Here is a 20,978-nt window from a genome sequence, read left to right on the forward strand (position 1 = left end):
GATAGATAGATAGGCAGAAAGAAAGATAGATAGACAGACAGATGGACAGACAGATAAGTAGACACAGACAGACAGACAGACAGACAGACAGATAGATAGATAGATAGATAGATAGATAGATAGATAGATAGATAGATAGATAGATAGATAGATAGATAGATAGATAGATAGATAGATAGATAGATAGATAGAGTTTGCTTTATCTCTTCGTGTCAACAGGGGGCGCTGGATCCATATTTTGAAGACCAATTTGTTATTCACAGTTCACAATATTTCAATTAGTCAAAAAAGGTATTAGTCTTCAAACGCTGTTAGAATTTAAATGTTTCATTAATTCTTAGGACTTATGCCATTTTATGTTTATAATCACTATGCCAAAAACACTATTTAGAAACAGTTGTAGCGCATTAAAAACTACACTCCCAATCAACTTCAGTAGGTTACAAACAACAGCCACAACGACTTCATAATGGGCTCCTACACTAATACAATTAAGAAGTTAAAATCAAATAAAAAATAAGAATGTCAATGCAATGTATCTTTATCAACATCCTTTCTGCCCTGCTCATCTCTTCTAAGATCAAACGCGAGGATTCTCATGTAACAACAACGAGCAACTTCCCTTTCAACGAAATTCAAATGTGTTCATTCCCTTTAAATGAACATACCACTTGGAGCGGAGGTAAGACACCTGACCGCAAAGACTGTCTAACTGCGATAGTTTTCACTCACAGTGACTGGATCAAGTCAGATAGATATTAAACGTATCTAATATTTCAAACAGTGGGGATTGAGAAATTTTAACGAGGGTTTAGTTCGATTTGTGTCGATATTTTATTTGTTTTGGTGCGCGTGAACCCCCCTCCCCGCGACAAGTGGTAGCGCCCAGCCCATCTGTTCTCCTCCTGTGAAATGCGGATTGAAACAGATTGTACGACTCTACGGGTCGCAATGGCTACTGCACCGCAAGGACAACAAGTTTTACTGTTCAGCTAAACAAGTTTGATGTGAGGAACACTCTGGGCGGATTCGTCTAAGCCACTCTTTTTAATGTGAGACACTCGTAGGACAAACAGAAAAATGTCCCAGGGATGTATAACTTCTGTGGAGGAGATCCAGTCTTGGTGGGAAGTCCCCGCCATAGCGCACTTCTGCTCTCTCTTCAGGACGGCGTTCAATTTACCAGACTTTGAAATCGAGGTAAATGATCATAACGTTACCTGTATGAATTTACACATCGGTATCCTTTCAGTCAAGTTCATTAAAACGAAACGAAACTAAACAAATTCAAGTTGGCCATGTTCCCCAGCCACCTGACTTTATGTTTGCCTGACTTTAACTATTCACATTATAAGTTAGTTAATGGGACGTCAAAGCAAGTGACGCTGATAGAATAAAGTCAGTTATTTAACGTTCGTTTGGTTTAAATAATAACACAACTAAACAGACGTCCGCTCAAAACACTGAATGCGCTTTAATTAAAGAAAATACTTGTTTTTTTCAGTGGTTAATGGTGTTTTGTCTTTGTTTATAATCAGCCAACGGTTAATGAGTTGGTTTATAAAGTGAGGTTTAAGTTAAACAAATTGTTAATAAAAACGCTGGTATTTCTGTTAATATCCGCGTGCGTTGTTTTAAGTTTAAAGTCTCGTAAGACCGGTTTTCATTCACTCATTTTAGATTGACGTCGAATAGATTTATCGCTACGCAAAAACTTTCCAGTGACTCGGTTTCATCTTTTGTTAAAAACTCAAGCCAAGTTCATGATTATTGGGTTACAAGTTTATTGTTTGATCACAGGCTGCCTCCGACTTGGTCATTGTTCCCTACTGTCTGTCTGTTGTGTTTGTTATTGATTCAGTCACTTTACAATGATACTGTAAATTTGGTCTCACGTTGATGTGAATGTAACCCAGAAACGTTTAAATGGAGTACTTGAGTCACCCCCATTTTCATCACCTCCCCCTTTAACTTTCATTTGGAAACAGCATAGATTGTGTGTATTTGTCACAGGCACCAGTAACCTCGGTCCTTCTCGACCCCCACATGTGTGAAACGTGCTGGCCACTGGCTTTGTTATTGCATGAGGGGTTTGAGAAGCGGATCACCGCGTGCTGCTTCCCAGAAAAGTTACAACTGGCGTGATCAAATAGGAAATTCATACTAGAGATCGACAGATATTGGTCTTTTTATGACAGATATGCAGAAACTACTTTTAATTGTTTTATTTTTTACTCAAAATAACTAAATCAACGATACAACCCTATGTGTTTTGGTTTTCATCATAACAGTAATTATTAATAATAATGCTAATCATAAAGATAATCCATTTTTATACAGACAGACATCTGACAGGATCTGAACATATTTCTTGTTTGAGAATGAATGGCTGTTATTTAAAAAGTTTAGTTGTTATTCAAACAAAAGTTTTAAATTAGTTACTTTAATGCTGTTTTTGGGTGCTATTTTCTAGAGACACATTATACTATTTATCAGTAGATCTGATATTAACAAAACAATTCAATCTTTTGAATTGGGTCTTTTTTTGTCATTGTCCAAAGGCCTTAATAATAATAAAAAAACAAAGATATGACATCCAAAGTATGTAAGGTACATCTAGATCTCTTTTATTGAATCCAAAAGGTTTTAATTATATTTTGCTACATATAAAGGTATTTTAAAGATTTTGAAGTGTCAAAAGGTCATTTGGTTTAACCGTCCAAAGGCCAATACATTCATTTAATTTGTGATTAAAATATCTTAAAATGTAATAAATGTATATATTTTTTATTCTGGCATGATTTTATAACATCATATATCGACAGTGCAAAATGGTATTAAAATTATTTGTAGAAGTCGTTGCTTTGTTATGAGAAGGAATGTCCGGAAAAATGAATTTCATTGAAGTCATTTGGAGTAACCAATATAAAGGGACCATTTTGGATCCAGTCATGCGGTCAATATCATGTGACAGGATGTGACATCATTCAGACACCTGCAAAGGACCACATGGTGGTGAAGAAAAGTAACTAACTCTCTCTTAACTATTTGAAAAATTCATGTTTTCACTTGCCGTCCCGAAACATAAGGTCATTCGGTACAACCGCTATAAAACATGGAAAATGTTTGATTGCCCTTTTGTTAGATAGCCAGCTAGCTAGCTAGATATCAGCCTGTTAACTTGACATTGTTTGAAAATACCATTATTCGTTATAATCAAAAGTGTCATTTGGTAAAACCGAAATTTTGGTTAAACCGAATGACTTTTTTTGGTGACAAATTTTGTCCATCTTGTAAAAAAATGACAAAAGCAGTGTTAATTCATTATAAAAACCACATAATCTCATTGTTAACACTTAATAAAACTTCAAAATTAATTATATCTCCATTATGTTTTTACACTTTTAAAAACCAAAAAAATATATAAAAATATCTGTCAAGCTGATTATCTGTCTCTATTTGGTATGTTGGATGATTGTTATGGCCCCTTTTTTGGTCATGCTTGATTGTTTTGTTTTGTTTTTTATTGCAACACTATTGCAAACCGAGCTTCCTGCATATGTTTACTTTGTGCGCCGTTTGGCGATCGCAGATTACAGGCAGCGTGTGTCAATGCAGTGTCAAAGGATTTACATTCAGAGGGTGGGAGTGTGCGTCGGGCTCAAGTCATTGACCGTTTCGCGATTCCTCCTTGCATCCTAATTGCATTCAGCGTAGGTGTCCAAGGTCATTGAACACAAAAGCTCTCAGTCCCACTTCAGTATCCTGGTAACTTTGCAGCCGTGCGTGAATAGGACTGTGAATAATCCAATCGGTTGCTTTAATCTAGTGATTGAGACGTTTTTCAAGTCATCCCTCACATTGCGCCAGTCTTCTGTTATAATCTTTTCCTTAATCTCAATTGTCCTAATGCTTATTAGTGTTGAAGTGGATGTTGAACATGGTAAAGGGTCAGTCTCTTGTCTTTACATTGTCGCAGAAGAAAGTAGTAAGAAATTTTGGTTGAACATATATTGGCATTTTTTTTTTTTTTTTTTTTTTTTTTTTAACAATTTTATGTTCAATTCAGGTACAACTTGTGCAAAAATGATTAATTGAGCTGTTATTTTTTCTCACATCCAGTTAGCGTGTTTGGATTTCTGTCAAACTTCGTCATCTCATTTGCGTGAGCCAGTCAACACAAGTTTATGGGAATGTCATCAAAGCAGATTTACCAGCAACTGGCTCAACGACGATCCTTGATGTGGTGATGCGGTGGCTTAGCTGACGTTTTCTTGTACCTCACCTGTTTGTTTTCAGCCCTTGTGAGCCTCATCCAGGGCTGTCTAAAAAAAGCAGGTGGATAGTTCAGTAAATAGAACGCAAATCCGGCTGTAAGAGGATACAATGTATTTTACGTGGGAGAAAGCCTACTCTATAAGGTGGCCGTATGGCTGTTTGTTTTAAATGAACCAAATGACTTTGCACGCTGACATTCTAGTACACCTGATTTCTGTCAAGAAGACTTTATCAATCTCACCTGTTGAGTATTTGTCAGATTTTCAGAAGTCAGATTTTCATTCATTTGATGAACAGTGATATAACTTGAACAAAAGTATTTTTATTTTATAACATAATTTGGGAATGGCAAAGCATCTTGTTTTTTCAAATAATCTTATGTTATTTTGCCTTAAAGGGTTAGTTCACCCAAAAAATCAAGATTTCTGTCATGAATTACTCGCCCTAGTGTCGTTCCAGACCTTTGTTCATCTTCGAAACACAAATTACAATTCTTTTCAATGAAATCTGAGAGGTTTCTGTTGCTCCATAGAGATCCAACACAACTACCACTTTCAAGGTCTGGAAAGGTAGGAAAGACATCATTAAAGTAAAAACAAATGGAGTACTTTAATGATGTCTTTCTTACCTTTCTGGACCTTGAAAGTTGTAGTTACATTGGATCTCTATGGAGGGACAGAAACCTTTCAGACTTCATCAAAAAGATCTTATTTTTTTTCCCGAAGGTGAATGAAAGTCCTACAGATGTGGAACGACACAAGGTTGAGTAATAATGACAGAATTTTCATTTTGGGGTGAACTAACCCTTTAATAAGACTGAAAACCACAGAAAGATTGAATTTAATCATGGTTGACACACTCAGAGCACAAGCTTTGTGTGTCGAACACAGTGGATATTACAAAGGCAATGATCCAGTATGAAGTTTAAGGTGTTGGCCAGCTCCTTTTCTTCTCAGGATCCGTTCCGGGGGCAGACAATGGAGATTCTTCTTGGCAAGCTGACAAAACGGCTCCTTGCACATTGTTCCTTGGTTACACTTCAGTCGCGCTCCGTATCTCTGCCCTAGATGAGAGAAGAGCTCGGCAGGAAGAGGCCTTATTCGCTTGGGCTCACTCCGTGCTCTTTGTCTGTGTGAAGCACGCTTGATTTCCTGGCAGTGTGGCCGTGAAACGAGCCCTGAAATCCCACCGCCTCCAAAAGTCGAGGGAGGCAGAGTCCTTCAGGATGTCCCCCCTCACCCCTCATACACAAACACAGCCAGAGGACCGAGCCTGCCGACTCCACGCAGAGGATGAGAGTTGGTGTTTTGTTGCTTGTCTGTTTTCATATGTCTTCATTATCAATTTGGTGGTGGGTGGAGAATTGATCTGTGAGCATTTGGTCCAAGCGTTTGCCTCAGCAGAAGATGAGAGTGGAACTTAATTTAGTTTCTGAATTGATTACGTTTGGTGGGCAAAGTCAGCAATGTGGGCATCTGGAGAAAGACAAGTTCTTTCTTAATTGCTCAAATTTCATCTATTGTAGAGAACCGACCATCACTCACACTCTTTAATTGTGTAATAATTGACCCTTGTAGGGATCATTTGATCCTTTTGGTAAATCTGCAGCCATTTCCATTTCTCTCAAGTCACATGCCAATTTGTGTACTTGTTCTTCATGTTTACACTGCTGTTCAAAAGTTTGGGGTAGGTAAGATTTCTAAATGTTCTTGAAAGAAGTCTCATGCTCAAATAGGCTGCATTTATTTAATCAAAAATACAGTAAAACAGTAATATTGTGAAATTTTATAAAAAAAATTAATCATTTTATTAATTTATTAATATTAAATATATATATTAATTTCGTTAATTAAGATAATTAAAATAAGTTATAAAATAACTAATAAAGCTACAAGGATCGTCTTTTTAAAGCTACACTGTGAAATATGCTGGGTATTGACACAATTTTCACGATTCGATTCGATTGCTATTCACATGCTTTCGATTCGATTACAATTTCGATTCGATATCGATTATTTTGGATGTAGTATTTCAGTTACAGTACATGGCAAATTTTCTAGTGGAAAAAAATCTCTCAACTAATGCTGTACACATGGGGGTCAGTTGGTACTACTATAATAATATTGAAGGTTAAATTAACTTATTTAAACACTTAAATTACACTCGATGTTTTTATTATAAAGTTTAGAATTACATAATCATATTTCTACTCCAATTCGTTTTTTTTTTTTTTAATATAAATATTTAAATCGCGGCTGTCATAATGCATTAAATATTGAAGAACATTAAAAATTATAATGAATATGTAACGGTGCATAGCTATATTTATCAGAATGTTGCTTTCTAGGGCACTTTTCTAGCTGACTAATGAGTTGATGGTCACTGAATATGTTTTTTCTGAGTGTGACGTTACGTGACATTGTTTACAAGCTGTTTTATTGACGTCTTTCAGAGGTTGAAACACTGATTGAGTGATTACACGAGACATGATACGGATTTCGGTAAGTTGTACTGTATATTTTAACATGCCTTCAGATGTTTAGTCGTGTTTATTTCGAGCTGTAACTGGTATTAAAGCGGAGGAGAGGATGTTCACATGCGCTCCGTGCTGCTGCTTCTATTGAACTGAGGCGCTAAAGCGATCTGTCACGTCACATTAAACGGTCATATGAAATCAGAGACTTTGCTTCATATCAAAAGTAACAAAGCACAAAGGTTATTGCGATTTATTGTATGGGAGGCGCTACATATTCTGCTCATTCATCAACTGAAAACAGACTAGACTAATCGATTCTTTGGATTTAAGAATCGATATCGGTTCGTAAAAATGAGAATTGATTAAAATCGAGAAATTGATATTTTTTTTACCCAGCCCTATTCATTATGTTTTTTTCTTTGTTTTTGTTTTTTTGTGAAGATTTGCGAAGATTACATTTTTCCAGGGTTTGATGTAGTCATCCTTGAACTGACTCTTCTTTTGATGTCCATACTCCTTTCACACAGGTTTGCTAGTCATTTCACCACTTCTTTTCTAATGAGAATCAGTGACTGAGCGAGTTTATAATTCAGACTACTGATGCACCCCTAATTAACGCTTGTCTCTGTCGGAGATCACACAGTCCATTGTGCAAGAGCTCATTAAGCCTTTGTCAAGCTCTGACGTTGCACATCCACATGTTCTCTGACAGCTATTTGTCTCATCCATGATCTTACATGGCAGAATTTTCCCAGGGGATTATCACGGACTCCTCCCTTTCATCTTCTTCATCACACCTTCATCCTTGGGTACAAGTGCCCCCTTATGCTCTTTCCTCCACCCAACTTGGGGTTGTGTGTTCTGCCAGTGTTGAATAGAGCCTCATTCACGTTCCTCCTCGCTCACTGCTGCTCCATCATTGGCCCTGGCATGAGCATGACTAAATCACAGATGGTGGCTTTCTTTGCCTCTCCCCCCGGAGAGCCAAGATGGTCGTAACTGGGTGCTGGTGTTCGTCTGGGGCACCTTTTCTTTAGGGCCTTGCGCTGCTCGATTGTAAAGGGAGATTTAATCTCTATGGGGCCTGGTGGAGCGGGAGCTGGCGACAAGCTCTTGTTTTGAAAAGCAGATGGATTAAGATGAGGAAAATGGATTTGTGTCAGGAGGATCTGTAGTGTTCTCTCGTTTTCCTCCAACGCCGGGTGCCGATTGTGAAGGATGGCCGTATGTGTGTGCATGTGCGTATCTGTGAAGCCTGTGTTGAATTAACAGCTTTGATGTGTGAGAGGCTCACCCTTGGTAGAGCTCCTGTGGTTTTGAGGAGGAGGAAGTGGGCTCTGACTGTGGGATTTGCACCATCAATAACTGATGGGTCAGCAGGCCTTGTTTCAGACCCCAGATGCTGCAGCTTTAAAAGTACCACTCTCACCCACCTTCATTCTAACTTATGCCTAATCTGCTCCAGTCAACCAGATGAGAAAAGATCAGTGTTGGGGAAAGTTACTTTTTAAAAGTAATGCATTGCAATATTGCTTTACTCCTTATAAAAGTAACTAATTGTGTTACTTTTTATGAAAAGTAATGTTACATTACTTTTGCGTTACTTTTTCTCACCTGGGGTGGGCTTGCTTGTTTATTTTTTAATAACAACAAAAGTTCTATTTTTGACAAATGTTAAGGCCCTTTCACACCAAAAGTGAAATGAATAGGCCTCAGGCTGAAGGAAATGCATATTTACGCCTGTACAGTAGAGGGCGCAGCTCAAACAAACCTTTCAACTGTGCTGCCATTCTGGATTAAAGAAGAACAGGATACAGGAGAAGGACGGTCAAAACTCTAAATCTAACCTAAAGTCATTTTTGCTTATTAGTATGGTTGAATTAGATTATTGAAGGTTGGCAGCAAAGATATTAGTTGATAAAGTAAAATTAAATACTTAAAGTATATTTGTGTAAGTTAATAGTTTATTATTACAGGTTTGCATTAATTTCATTTCAATTACATTTCAATGTCTTTATTCATTTTGAGGAACGCCGAATGTTTTTGTGCAAGTGAGATGCAAGTTTATATTTAGTGTAGAACAATAATAAGCATCATGTTCACACGGCGCATACGCCTCTGCACTTTTTATTTCAACATGGGGACAGGCGAGCTGTCAGTCAATAAATGTGTAAAAGTAACTTGTGTTACTTATTTGAAAAAGTAACTTGGATATTTTGTTGTAAATTGAAAAAGTAATGCATTACTTTACTAGTACCTTGAAAAAGTAATCTGATTACGTAACTCAAGTTACTTGTAATGTGTGACACCCAACACTGGAAAAGACATTCACATATTCTAAACATTATTGCTTTTCATTAATTAGTATTGCTTGCCAAGGCACATTACTTTTTTTCTGTATTGTTTGCGACATGAATGATCTCTCTAAGCATTCAGACTTGTTTTGCCATCATGTGATCGGCGAGAACTCATCATACACTACCATTTAAAAGTTTGTTGTAAATTTTTTTTTTTTTTTTTTTTTATTCAGCAAGGATGCATTCAATTGATCAAAAGTGTCTGTAAAGACATTTTTTTTTTAATGTTACAAAATATTTAAATTCCAAAATGCTATTTGTTCTTTTGAACTTTTTATAAAATGTATCACTGTTTCCACAGAAATATTAAGCAGCACAATTTTTTTCCACAATAATAATTGAAAATGTTTCTTGAGCGCCAAATCAACATCCATCCATCCATCCTCCAAACAGCTTTGACCTTTGTCTCTGGCCATAGGCGGCGAAACATACTGGACAGTTGGCCAGTCTATCACAGCCAAATCAGCATATTATAATGATTTTTGAACGATCATGTGACACTGAAGACTGAAGTAATGATGCTGAAAATTCAGCTTTGGCATCACAGGAATAAGTTACATTTTAAAATACATTAAAATAAAAACCAGTTCTTTTTAAATTGGAGTAATATTACTGTTTTTATTGTATTTTACTGATCAAATAAATGCAGCCTTGGTGAGCATAAGAGTCTTAACCCAAAACTTTTAAAGTGTAGTGTACACTAACATAATAATTTTCCAAAATATGCAATTTTGGTTTTGATTTACACAATTGGTTTTGCAAAAATCAGTTGTTCCACAAAGTGGCCCGCTGTTTCACAGTTGAAAACAAAACCAAAGAGATGGAACAACAACAACAACAGATGTCTGCATTGACAAGCACTTGTGTGAGGGGGTTATGAGAAAGCTGCAACTTTAGATTAAAAAATACAAAGACTTTTTTTTTTACTGGTCATAACTTCTGGAGAAAAAATAGCACAGACTCTGGAAAAAGATGGAACTTTCTCGAGCGCATGTCGACTGCCTGCATTCATGGATATGTTAGCGTACGTGTCAAATAAAGAAGTATAAATTGGGCTTTAGCAACTGCATAGCAACCACCTAGCATCAAGCCGTCAAGTTTTGCATTAACTTTGCATTTTTCATAATGACCCTTATGCAACAGTGAATCCATCATATGTACACAACACTTCTGGTACTTCCCAAGTCTGTCTTAACCACCGTATCCTTCCACATTGTGATCACTAACCCCTCTCCCCCACCCCTGATTGACAGGTGAGGGCAGAAGTAAATGTATCAGATGGTTCCACATGGGGTATGGGTGGAGGGGTTTGTACTCTGTGGTGTTTGTTTCAGGGAGCTCCATTGTTGCAGCACCCCATGGCTCCCAGTGTCTGTCTCCAGTTTGAGGCTGCCGCTCCACACGCTGTTGCTTGTTTGTGTTTTGTCTGGGATGAAATCGAAGCCCCCATTGCGATCCTAGTTTGTCGGGTTTGTGTTAACCCGCTTAGAGTGTGACTGTCAGGTGTTCCTCAGAGCGACGTGCTGTTTTTTGCTCGTGGCAGCATGATGCAAGAACCTGCTGGGAGCTCGTAAGAGCACGATGGGAAATCTGATGTTTAGTGTGTCATCGGGGATTGTAGCTCTCTCTCCCCTCAGACAGCTGAGTAGGTGGGGGTGGCAGCGATGGGGGCTCCGGTGGGAATGTCACTTCGCGGGATGGAGTTGGATGGTGGGGGAGGCTGCTTGCATGAGACGTGAGGGACCCTTAGCCTACAGCGGAGGTGGCAGAGAGTGTGTACGTGTAAAGTGTGTGTGTTTTGGAGGGGTGTGCTGGGGGGGTGTCAATGTGCTTTGAGAGGCGAGTTTGTAACAATGGCCCGGCTAGACCCACTCATCTGCTCTTGGGAACAGTTGTTTGGAGAGAAGCCATGGTTGTCTTGTCTGTTATGCTTATAGTAATGTTTCCTGGTTGTGCTCCTGATGTTAAAAATAGTCAATGTCAGTTTGCTCTGACCTCTTGTTCAGACCCACTCAACCTGAACTCTGAAATTGAACTTTATTTTTGGCTCTTCGATGATATAAACAATCAATCCTGTGTTATGTTGAGCATTAGTCTACTACTACATGCTTTGCTTGAAAGTTGCTAGTAAATATAGCTTAATTCATGCCTATTTTGGATACAATTTGGTTGACAAATTGGGTCTAAAAGTCTCAAGTCACACTTAAATTTAGACTCGACTTAGAAGCATAAGCATTGACATAACTTGTCTTAGAGGTTTCAAATTAGATGAAATGAGTTAATTGCGAGTTAATATCTCACAGTTCTGAGAAAAGAAGTTAGAATTGCGGGATATAAACTTGCAAGTGCGAGAAATAAAGTCAGATTTGTAAGATAATTACTTTATTTTATTTAGTGGCGGAAACAAGCTTTCATAGTTTAGATAAAAGCTTTTGAGTCTTTTCTGTTGTCTCATTCTTATGAAAACAAAAGTAATGTTAAGAGACTTCTGATTTAAGCAATTTATTTTAGAGAAATATACCTTAATGATCAAAGAATGATCAAAGCAATGCTTTAAAACTAAAAATACATATACTTATATTATAAGATGATATTGATGTTCAAGTTTGAGGCAGTTTCTTCATCATTAAGTTATATTTTATAAAACTACCGTGATTTTAAGTTTGCTTTACTGCCAAGATATGGTGAGTTTAACCTGATGACCTTTGTTTACCAAGAATGCTTTCATAACCAGCAAGTATTGCTGTGCAACATTCTCTCAAACTCAAGTTGCCAATGTAAGTAATGAGAAGTTTTGCAATAGTCACTGATGGTAAAAGCAGCAAGTTTGAGGTTGTGCAAGCATCTGTTTGATTAACAAACACGACAGTGTGCTCTTCAGTTAATGATATGTTGATAAGACTTTTTGGTCCGTGTTATGTGTCATTATGTGTTAAGGCACGCAGCCCCAATGCTTAGTTTTGTTTTGCTTTCCCTGGCAAACGAGTCTTGTTAATGGTCCATGCATAAGCACATTATTGCACCTGGTGGTATTGGACAATATCCTGTTCAAGATATTGGCAACAAGACCACCAAGTGGAGGCCACGCAAGAGACTAGAGAATGGGGAGGCTGTTGTGAGTTAATGATCCCCATTCAGTTGCCTGTGCGGTGATCCCAAACCCTAGATGTGTCTGGCCACCCATCCATGGCCACCTGTTACATCTGGCCCTGACATTGAGATGGTTGGCCCAGCTCTGTGCCGTATAACCTGCCCTGCTCTTGACCCTTTCTAAAATTTGACTGGTGTGCGGTGGTATGAAATATTATTGGAATTAAACCTGTGTGTGATATATATATATATATATATATATATATATATATATATATATATATATATACACACCAGTCAAATTTGATATATATATTACACACACACACATACTTTAGTTGGTTGTCTTAAACATAAACAGTTGAGAAAGAAAATGCATGTGTAACAGTATAATGGATCAGTGCACTAGCTCTTAAAGTGACAGTAGCCTAATATGTGTCTGTCATTAATGTTGATAAAACAACAAAATATAGCTTTAATTGTAAGGAATCAAGATTAATAGCCTATGTATTTAAGGACTAAGTCTATCCAGTGTTATTTTACAATTTATTACTTTATTCAGTTTCTGTAGTGTTTCTCTACCTGAATACTAGTGTTAGACCTACCCAAAAAACTTCTTTATTTCTCTTTTTCATTTGTATCTTTATTCTATTGTATTTAGTCATGCTACTTCTTTTTTTAATTCAAAGATTGATATCCAGCTTCCTTGTTGTAAGAGTTGTGTAAACACTTGAGCAACAAAATTACCCCCATTGCAAAAACACATTCAGTGAGTGAGCAAACATTTAGATGAGATATAATTTAAAAAAAAAAAAAACACACACACACACACACACACACACACACACACACACACACACACACTTGGTATGGGGAACACATATATTCACTATTAACTACGACTTTTGCCTCAAACTCTTAATTTGCTGCTTATTAATAGTTACTAAGGTAGTTGTTGTAGCTTTTAAGTTTAGGTATGGGGTTGGATTTAGGGATGTAAAATATGGTCATGCAGAATAAGGCATTAATATGGGCTTTATAAGTACTAATAAACAGCCAATATGCAAGCTAATAAGCAACTAGTTAAAAAAGAGAAATGTTCCCTATACTAAAGTGTTACCAAAATATATTATACCCATGTTATATTGATATTGTCGTGAATTTAGTATTTAAAAAATAAAAGTATGTTTAATCTGATTTTCTTATTTTTAATTTGGATGAACTTACCATTTTAGTACTTAAAGGTACAATAGGCAATTTCTGAGAATCATTGTTAAACACTCTGGATACTTGAAATCAGTCCAAACAAACACACCCCTCCTTTCATTGCTCCGCCCCCAAAATGCAGGAACACGCAATGCAAGAGTGGATGTCTATTTATAGCAGAAGTGAAGCAAAATAAAGCTTTGCGAAAAATAAAGCGAAGATGATGAACGAACAATAAGGAAGAACAAAGATGTACATGAGTATATACAAGCAAGAGTTCGTTGTTAGTCGCCAGCAGCACACACTCAAAATAGAGCTAGGCGATAAATCGAATATCGCAATAATTTTGACGACGATGTAAAATTTGAAAATATCGTGAATATCGAATATTTCAAATTCAAGCATACTTTCCCAATATTACGTCCCCTTACGTATTACCGTGCAAGAGACGTGAGGTGGGGGAGGGTTTTTTTTTTTATTATTTTATTTTATTTTTTTTTATAAACCTTAGCAAAATGGAGACCACGAACAACCCAGATGTGGAAAGAGACCAGGGAGGGGATGATAAATTAGTCTCCAAAAGGAACACACAATCTGTAATATGGGGGTGGTTTGGTTTTCAGATAACCGATACCAATCAAAATATCATCATTTGCAAGGTGTGCAAGACAATGGCTACAAAGGGTGGTAGCACCACTAATCTCTTTCATCACCTCAAGCAGCATCCTGTGCAGTATGAGCAATGCATGAAACTCCGTGAGCCACCATCACTAGACTCGGCTTCTTCATCTGCCGAAAAATCTGGTAGGCCTGTAGTCCCTAAACAAATAAAGCTGGTCGTGAGAAATAGTAAAAAGTGGGAAGAATTACATCGGCGGTCACGTTTCACATTGCCAAAGATACCTGTCAGTACCGTGGAAAAACCTGGCTTCAAATGGCTGCTAAAGATAATTGACCCCCGATACAATTTGCCTTGCCATAAATACTTTGCACAGGATGCACTCCCGAAACTGTGTTTTAAAGTTCGCGAACAGCTGTCACAGAAGCTTTCTCAGATAATGCACTTCGCGAACACTTCCGATCTATGGACGAGCCGAACCTGTGAACCCTACATCAGTCTTACCATTCATTTTATAGATGTCTGGGAGCAGAAATCCGCTTGTGAAATGCACTTTCTGTACTTGTTTTGCAGTACTTCAGTTCAGTTACATTTTACATGTGTTCATTTAATAAAAAGCAGTAAGTGATAACTTTTTTTTTTTTTTTTTAACTGCTTAAATTTGAACTAAACATTTTAGATTTACTTTGTAACAATAGCTGTTCTATCTAAACAGTTTTTTATCATGGGGGCAAAAGAAAATCATGTTTTTTATTATTTAAAAGCAAATGCAAACATATTGAGAGATATATCGAATATCGTAAAAATTGACAATATCGAGATATCAAATGTTTTTTTATATATCGCCCAGCCCTAACTCAAAACCAATGTTACTCACATATGGAGCAGAAACACTCCAACCTCAGTGTCTGTTTTCAGGCCTTCCAGCTTTGGTCTCTCCAGCACTAGAAAGGGTCCTAACACACTTGGCTGATCATAACCCTTTTTGTTACAGTGATATTACTCTGACCTTTTCTCTTTTATAATGTCTCTACGCCATCTCTCTTTAAACAGTCTTTCTTCAAACCCCTCTCTTGCTCTCTTTCTCCTACCCCATCATGAGTGTATACGTCCCCTACTGCTGATTGGCTACAAGTTTGTTGTGGTGCTCGGTCTGATCCACTTTCAACAGCCCTTTTCAGAAATCGCTTGATGCACCTTTAAGTTACAAGCAGAAGACATTAAAAAATTACTGAATGAGCCACATTTATTTGTAACAAGTATAAGGTAAAGGTTACTGACCTTGCATGTGGGAAAAAAGTTTTGTTATATATAATATAATATAATATAATCATAAAACGTATATTGTAGAAACTCCACCAGTCAAATTTTTGAAAGGGTAAAGATGTAGGGTTGTCATGTCTGAATATCTTAAAAGGATAAGTGGTAACAAGGCAGTTTGTCACTGGTAACTTTATGAGAGTAAATGTATGCATTAAGTTCTTGGGAAGAGGGAAACAATACCTTATCTGGATTGTATCTCTCCAATGTACGTTATCCTCAACTGCCAGTCCAGTGCTGCTCAGCGGAATCTGCAAATGCTTTATAAGGTCTCAGTTATAGGAAGATCCACAATTAGTTTGGTAAAGTTTCTCTTCATAACTTTGCTGTGCTGTTACGTAGGTTGAAAATGTGGCATCATCAGATACAGTTTAGGGAGTGGAGAGAACGTTATACAGATAGATGAACGTTCACTGTCTGCTTGTTACTTCCTTGACCAACAAGAGCTGTTAATTGCCTGTATGCATCTGTAGAGTTTCTGGTGTGCACCAGGGACTGATACAGAGGGCGGCTCAGTTTTGCCAAAGCTCTGTCATGGATAGATACACACAACTTTATCAGTGACATTCAGTTAATCAGCTCTAAAATATACAGCCTAACGATTTAATTTTATAACTGGCAGTTGGCAACCTTATGGCACACTGAGGGATAATCACAGAAGTACATATCTCTGGTCACGCAAATGGTTTGTCGGATTTGCGTACTAGCGCAGGTTAAAATGTGTGTGTGTGTGTGTGACTATGAGGAATGATTACCCCAAAATGTACATCCATATCCATTCTAAATCCACCATTGTCATGTGTATATCGCCCAGCCCTAATTTGTATGTAGTTTTTCTGTCCATACAATGAATCCAATCCAATGTTGTTTTAGACCCCACTGACTTTCATCGTTTGGACAAACAGTTGGACATTTGTTGGACAATTGTTGGGTGAACTATCCCTTTAACCTTAGACTTGACTGAAAACGGTAGTCCTAATGACTCATCTAAATACTATCACTTTGTTTTTTGCCCAACTGTACTGTGCACTTACCATACCGGTTTTGCTAGTTGGTTAAGAAAGAAGATTGAGGTCGGATATCTTCAGTGAGCTGTTAAAGGAGACTTTGTGGTGTAAAGGACACACACATTAATTCCCCTTCTCTGCCATCTGAGCCACTGAATGGCACTTCAAAAGCGAAGTGGGGTTGTGTTAATCCCCCGCAGCCGGCCTCAGGTTTGAAGTGTGATCAAAGTCGAGGCTGCACTGATAGATGGGCCCACTCTGGTCCTCTAACTGTCAAGGGACCAGGAAGTTTTGTAGGCGTAACGGAGGATCTGAGGGACGAGCGAAAGGCCAGAGTGGCCCATCACTTGAAGATGATCCTGGATGTTCCTGGCAGTCCCAAACATTCAGAGTGTGAGTGAGTTGTGAAGACATGGATATAAATAAAGACATGAAGAGTTACCAAATTTTACAGGCAATAACCCTTTTTGTTACGGTGGATCCATTTCACCTCTGGACTTCCTGCCCAAACGGACTGTCTCCTTCAATATGGAGTTTCACGGACACTTTAGACTCTTTATTGAGTACCTGGAGGGGATAATCAATAGCTTTTAAATTGCTTCAACAATCAACCCAAAAACACCTAATGGATTCAGCATGTTAAGCAACACCACCTCAATTTTTTTTCCAAGAGAACAATCTAAGGACAGTGCACCCCCCCACACACACACACCTTAAGCACAAGCGTGTCTCATCCTGTTTTTCAAGCTCTCATTCTGTTTTTCCTCCTGCTGACACTGGGCTCCTGGTTTCCTCTCCACAGCCAGGAGGTGTGTGAGCTGACCCTCCATGACCCCGTTCTCTCCACCATTTCTCTAGAGAGAAACGGCAATCTGCAGCTTGAGTGAATCTCACAATGAATGGATGGGCTGCCTCTCTTGCCCTTGAGTTAATTTTGTAGTGTCACTCCGCTCTGAAAGGGTAAAGGGGGAGGATGTTTTATATGGGAGCTGAAAAGTGCTCCCTGTTGCCTGAGGGACTGAGTGGCTCGCTGTGTCCTCGTGAAAGAAAGCAACTGCAGTCGCTAAGCTCCTTGAGATGGACCGGTGATGGAGCATTGGCCATTTACATTTTTCAAGCTCCCCTTCCCTCTTTCTTAGAGTGACATTGGGCATCCCGAGGAGAGAGCAGTGCATGCTGGGTTGGGTTGTGCTGGGTCAGCCTTGCCCTAGCCCTAGCTGTGGCTGTGGGCTCATGCTGTCGCTTAGCTTCTCTTCTGTTCCTTTCAGTAGGCTGGAGTTTGCAGTCCCACTTACTGCCGCTTCATAAACTCTCAATAGCTGCAACACAATGGAAGAAGACAGGGGTCAAGGTTAAACCTCAGTTCCATCTTGTTCGTAGAAGCTTTATCGAGAACCTGGAGAATGTTTTGGCACATTTTCGGTGCAGTCTAAGGATTTTACCATATATCCAACTTCTCTGGTTTTTAAAGTCAGGTGGTTTCCTACCATGTTTTGTAGTACTTCTCAACTGTTAATTCATCTTGACAGTGACTTATTGCTTCCCGTATTGGTTTTACCTAATGTTTTCATAGCCTGCTCAGATGTCTAATTTGCTTTGAATTGTCATTAAGCTGACACTTTCATCCAGAGCAACTTGCACCTATAGGGAAAATCCTTCCAGAGCAACACAGGGTGAAGTGTCTTGCCCAGGTCGTGATGTTAATAGCACATGGATCGCCCCTTGAAGGGATTAAGTCTACAGTGGTGTCCAGATCTTTCATGACTAGGCTACACCTCCAGGTGTTATGATGTAATGCATCAGTTTGCTTCAAAAATGTTGACAAAGCCATTCAAATGGGCTTTAGGGGCAGTTGTGGCCTAATGGTTAGTGAGTCAAACTAACCCGAAGGTCGTGGGTTCGATTCTCAATACCAGCAGGAAGTGCCCTTGAGCAAGGCACTTAACCTCCAATCGGCAGTTTGCCTCAATGGCTGCCCACTGCTCCTAATGTGTGTGCACTAACTTGGGTTGGGTTGGGTTAAATGCAGAGTCCAAATTCAGAGAACGGGTTTCCATACTTGGCCTTCACGTCACTTCACTTCAAATTGTGACATTCTTAGTACTCCACCTTCAGCGTGCAAACCTCTCTGCATTATTGCGAGTCCCATCATGAAGTACATTTTCTTGGACTTAAAAAGTTTGACTGGATGGACTAAACCAACAAATTCTTTTTAAAATTGAGATAAATGGGTGATGAGTAAAATCAAGTAAAATCAAATGTATTACAATGTTGAGCTCCAAGGGTGTCACAATTTGAATGCCGCCTTAAATTTGGGTTTATTAACACTTTAGTTAACTTAGTATAAATGTTAATGTACTACAATTGGCCTTTGTGGTGTGTGCTTGCTATAAAAGATGAGCCATGCACAATATGCATTTAAAGGATGTTACTTTAAAATGAAAATTACCCCAAGCTTTACTCACCCTCAAGCCATCCTAGGTGTATATGACTTTCTTCTTTCTGATGAACACAATCAGAGTTATATTAATAAATATCCTGATGCATCCAAGCTTTATAATGGCAGTGAACAGGACCAATGAGTATGAAGCTGAAGAAAGTACATCCATCCATCATAAACTAACTCCACACGACTCCAGGAGGTTAATAAAGGCCTTCTGAAGTGAATCAATGCATTTGTGTAAGAAAAATATCCATATTTAACAAGTTATAAAGTAAAATATCTATCTTCCGCTAGACCGCCTTCCATATTATACTTATGGAAAAAAACTTAACTGATGCAACGTAATTTAACTTGTGTAATTTGAATAGGGAAGGCGTAGGACGTAGCGTAAGCATTTTGAACTGCAAGAGGTTTACATTTTCTTCAGTTTCTTACACTGTCTGGTGGAAGATAGATATTTTACTTTATAACTTGTTAAATATAGTATGTTTATGATGGATGGAGGCACTTTCTTCAGCTTCATACTTGTTGGTCCCATTCACTGCCATTATAAAGCTTGGATGCGTCAGGATATTTATTAATATAACTCTGATTGTGTTCATCAGAAAGAAGAAAGTCATATACACCTAGGATGGCTTGAGGGTGAATAAAGTCTTTTAATACTAATCTTTTAATACTTTTAAATTATTGATTATGCATTGTGTTATGCATGCTTGGACAGATGGATGAAGACTGTAGCTCGCGTATATATTAAAACCTATAGCTTGATTTATAAGTGCACATGGAAATGTACTTATACTTACTGTGACATGCCACTAATCTACATGTTGTTTAACCAATCAGAATTAACTTTAGGCTAAATGTCATTAACATACAGGTGAGAAAGAAAAGAGATATGAGGATATTTTATACAGGATTGGGAATGTTTATCCAAGTCAAAATGTGTTAGTGCTTTGTAGTGGTAGAATCTTAAAGTGTAAAAGATCAAATTAAGGAGACAACACATTCACCCGACATTCAGTACACAATGGGTGTTTTTAAAATGTGGCTCTTGCAAACAGAGGAAGTTTGTCAGGTTGGTTCCTGAACTGGCTATGGTTGAGTGACATTGCTCTACAGGCAGTTCCTTATAACAACAATTTGTCTTACTCTGGTTTCAGTCGTAATGCCTAATGACAACCTTAGGTAGTCAAACATGATCTGTTATTGCATCCCCTTACTTTTAACTTTAGTACCCCTAAAGAGTTTTGTTACAGGAGGTTACACCGTTTTGCTGAAAATATCAAACTTACATATAAAATTCATAAATCTATGTTACTACTGTGAGCAACCCCACGTTATGTGGTGTTAGTTAACCACACCATTTTCTAATCAGTGAAAGAATGGTATAAAAATGTCAAGCTAGGCAGTTTAGGCCAATATCATTTAATAAGTTCATAAAAGCAGCCGCTAGTTAAACCCAACCCTGCTGTAATGGCTAACCTCCCCTCCCCGCTGTTCTTTTTGATAGGAACTTGAGCAAGCACTACTGAAACAAGACCAAGACTTCCTCTTAGACCTCCTTTGCTCCCTGCTGAAAGGATGTTATCAACGCAGCGACATCACGTAAGTGCATCACCATCAGCATTTCCTGTTCCCATTGTACCTTCAAGTCATGATGTAACTGAAGTAGCGATAGATGGTTTCTTCCATATTGTGACGTACAGCCGAGTAAGTGGATTAACAAAAAAGAAAAAAAAATGTAGGATAGATTTATATTTTAATTGAAAATTGAGGTAAAAAAAAGTTAAATTAAATGCCCTGTCTGAATTAGTTGTTCAAAGTGAGATTAATAACATGCATTTAGAAAATAGATGGCATGAAAAAGGGAATTTTAAAATAATATGCTGGATTTGGCACAAGTTAAAGGGTTAGTTCACCCAAAAATGAAAATTCTGTCATTTATTACTCACCCTCATGCCGTTTCACACCCGTAAGACCTTCGTTAATCTTCGGAACACAAATTAAGATATTTTAGTTGAAATCCGATGGCTCCGTGAGGCCTGCGTAGGGAGCAATGAGATTTCCTCTCTCAAGATCCATAAAGGTACTAAAAACATATTTAAATCGGTTCATGTGAGTACAGTGCTTCAATATTAATATTATAAAGCGACGAGAATACTTTTGGTGCGCCAAAAAAAAC

At 38.0% G+C, this 20,978-nt stretch overlaps 1 protein-coding gene across 1 annotated transcript in view; it reads left to right on the forward strand.

The window, feature by feature from the left end:
- The first annotated feature begins 900 nt into the window (after positions 1-900).
- LOC125248065 (cat eye syndrome critical region protein 2 homolog) overlaps positions 901-20,978 on the forward strand; it is a 34,391-nt gene continuing 14,313 nt past the window's right edge. Inside the window, exons 1-2 of the mRNA XM_048159654.1 lie at positions 901-1,200; positions 20,307-20,401. Of these exons, the coding sequence (XP_048015611.1) occupies positions 1,081-1,200; positions 20,307-20,401 (215 nt within the window). The 5' untranslated portion in view covers positions 901-1,080. The remainder of the gene's footprint in view (positions 1,201-20,306; positions 20,402-20,978) is intronic.

Source organism: Megalobrama amblycephala, linkage group LG15 (genome assembly GCF_018812025.1).
Source record: "Megalobrama amblycephala isolate DHTTF-2021 linkage group LG15, ASM1881202v1, whole genome shotgun sequence".
In the NCBI taxonomy this organism is placed as follows: domain Eukaryota; kingdom Metazoa; phylum Chordata; class Actinopteri; order Cypriniformes; family Xenocyprididae; genus Megalobrama; species Megalobrama amblycephala.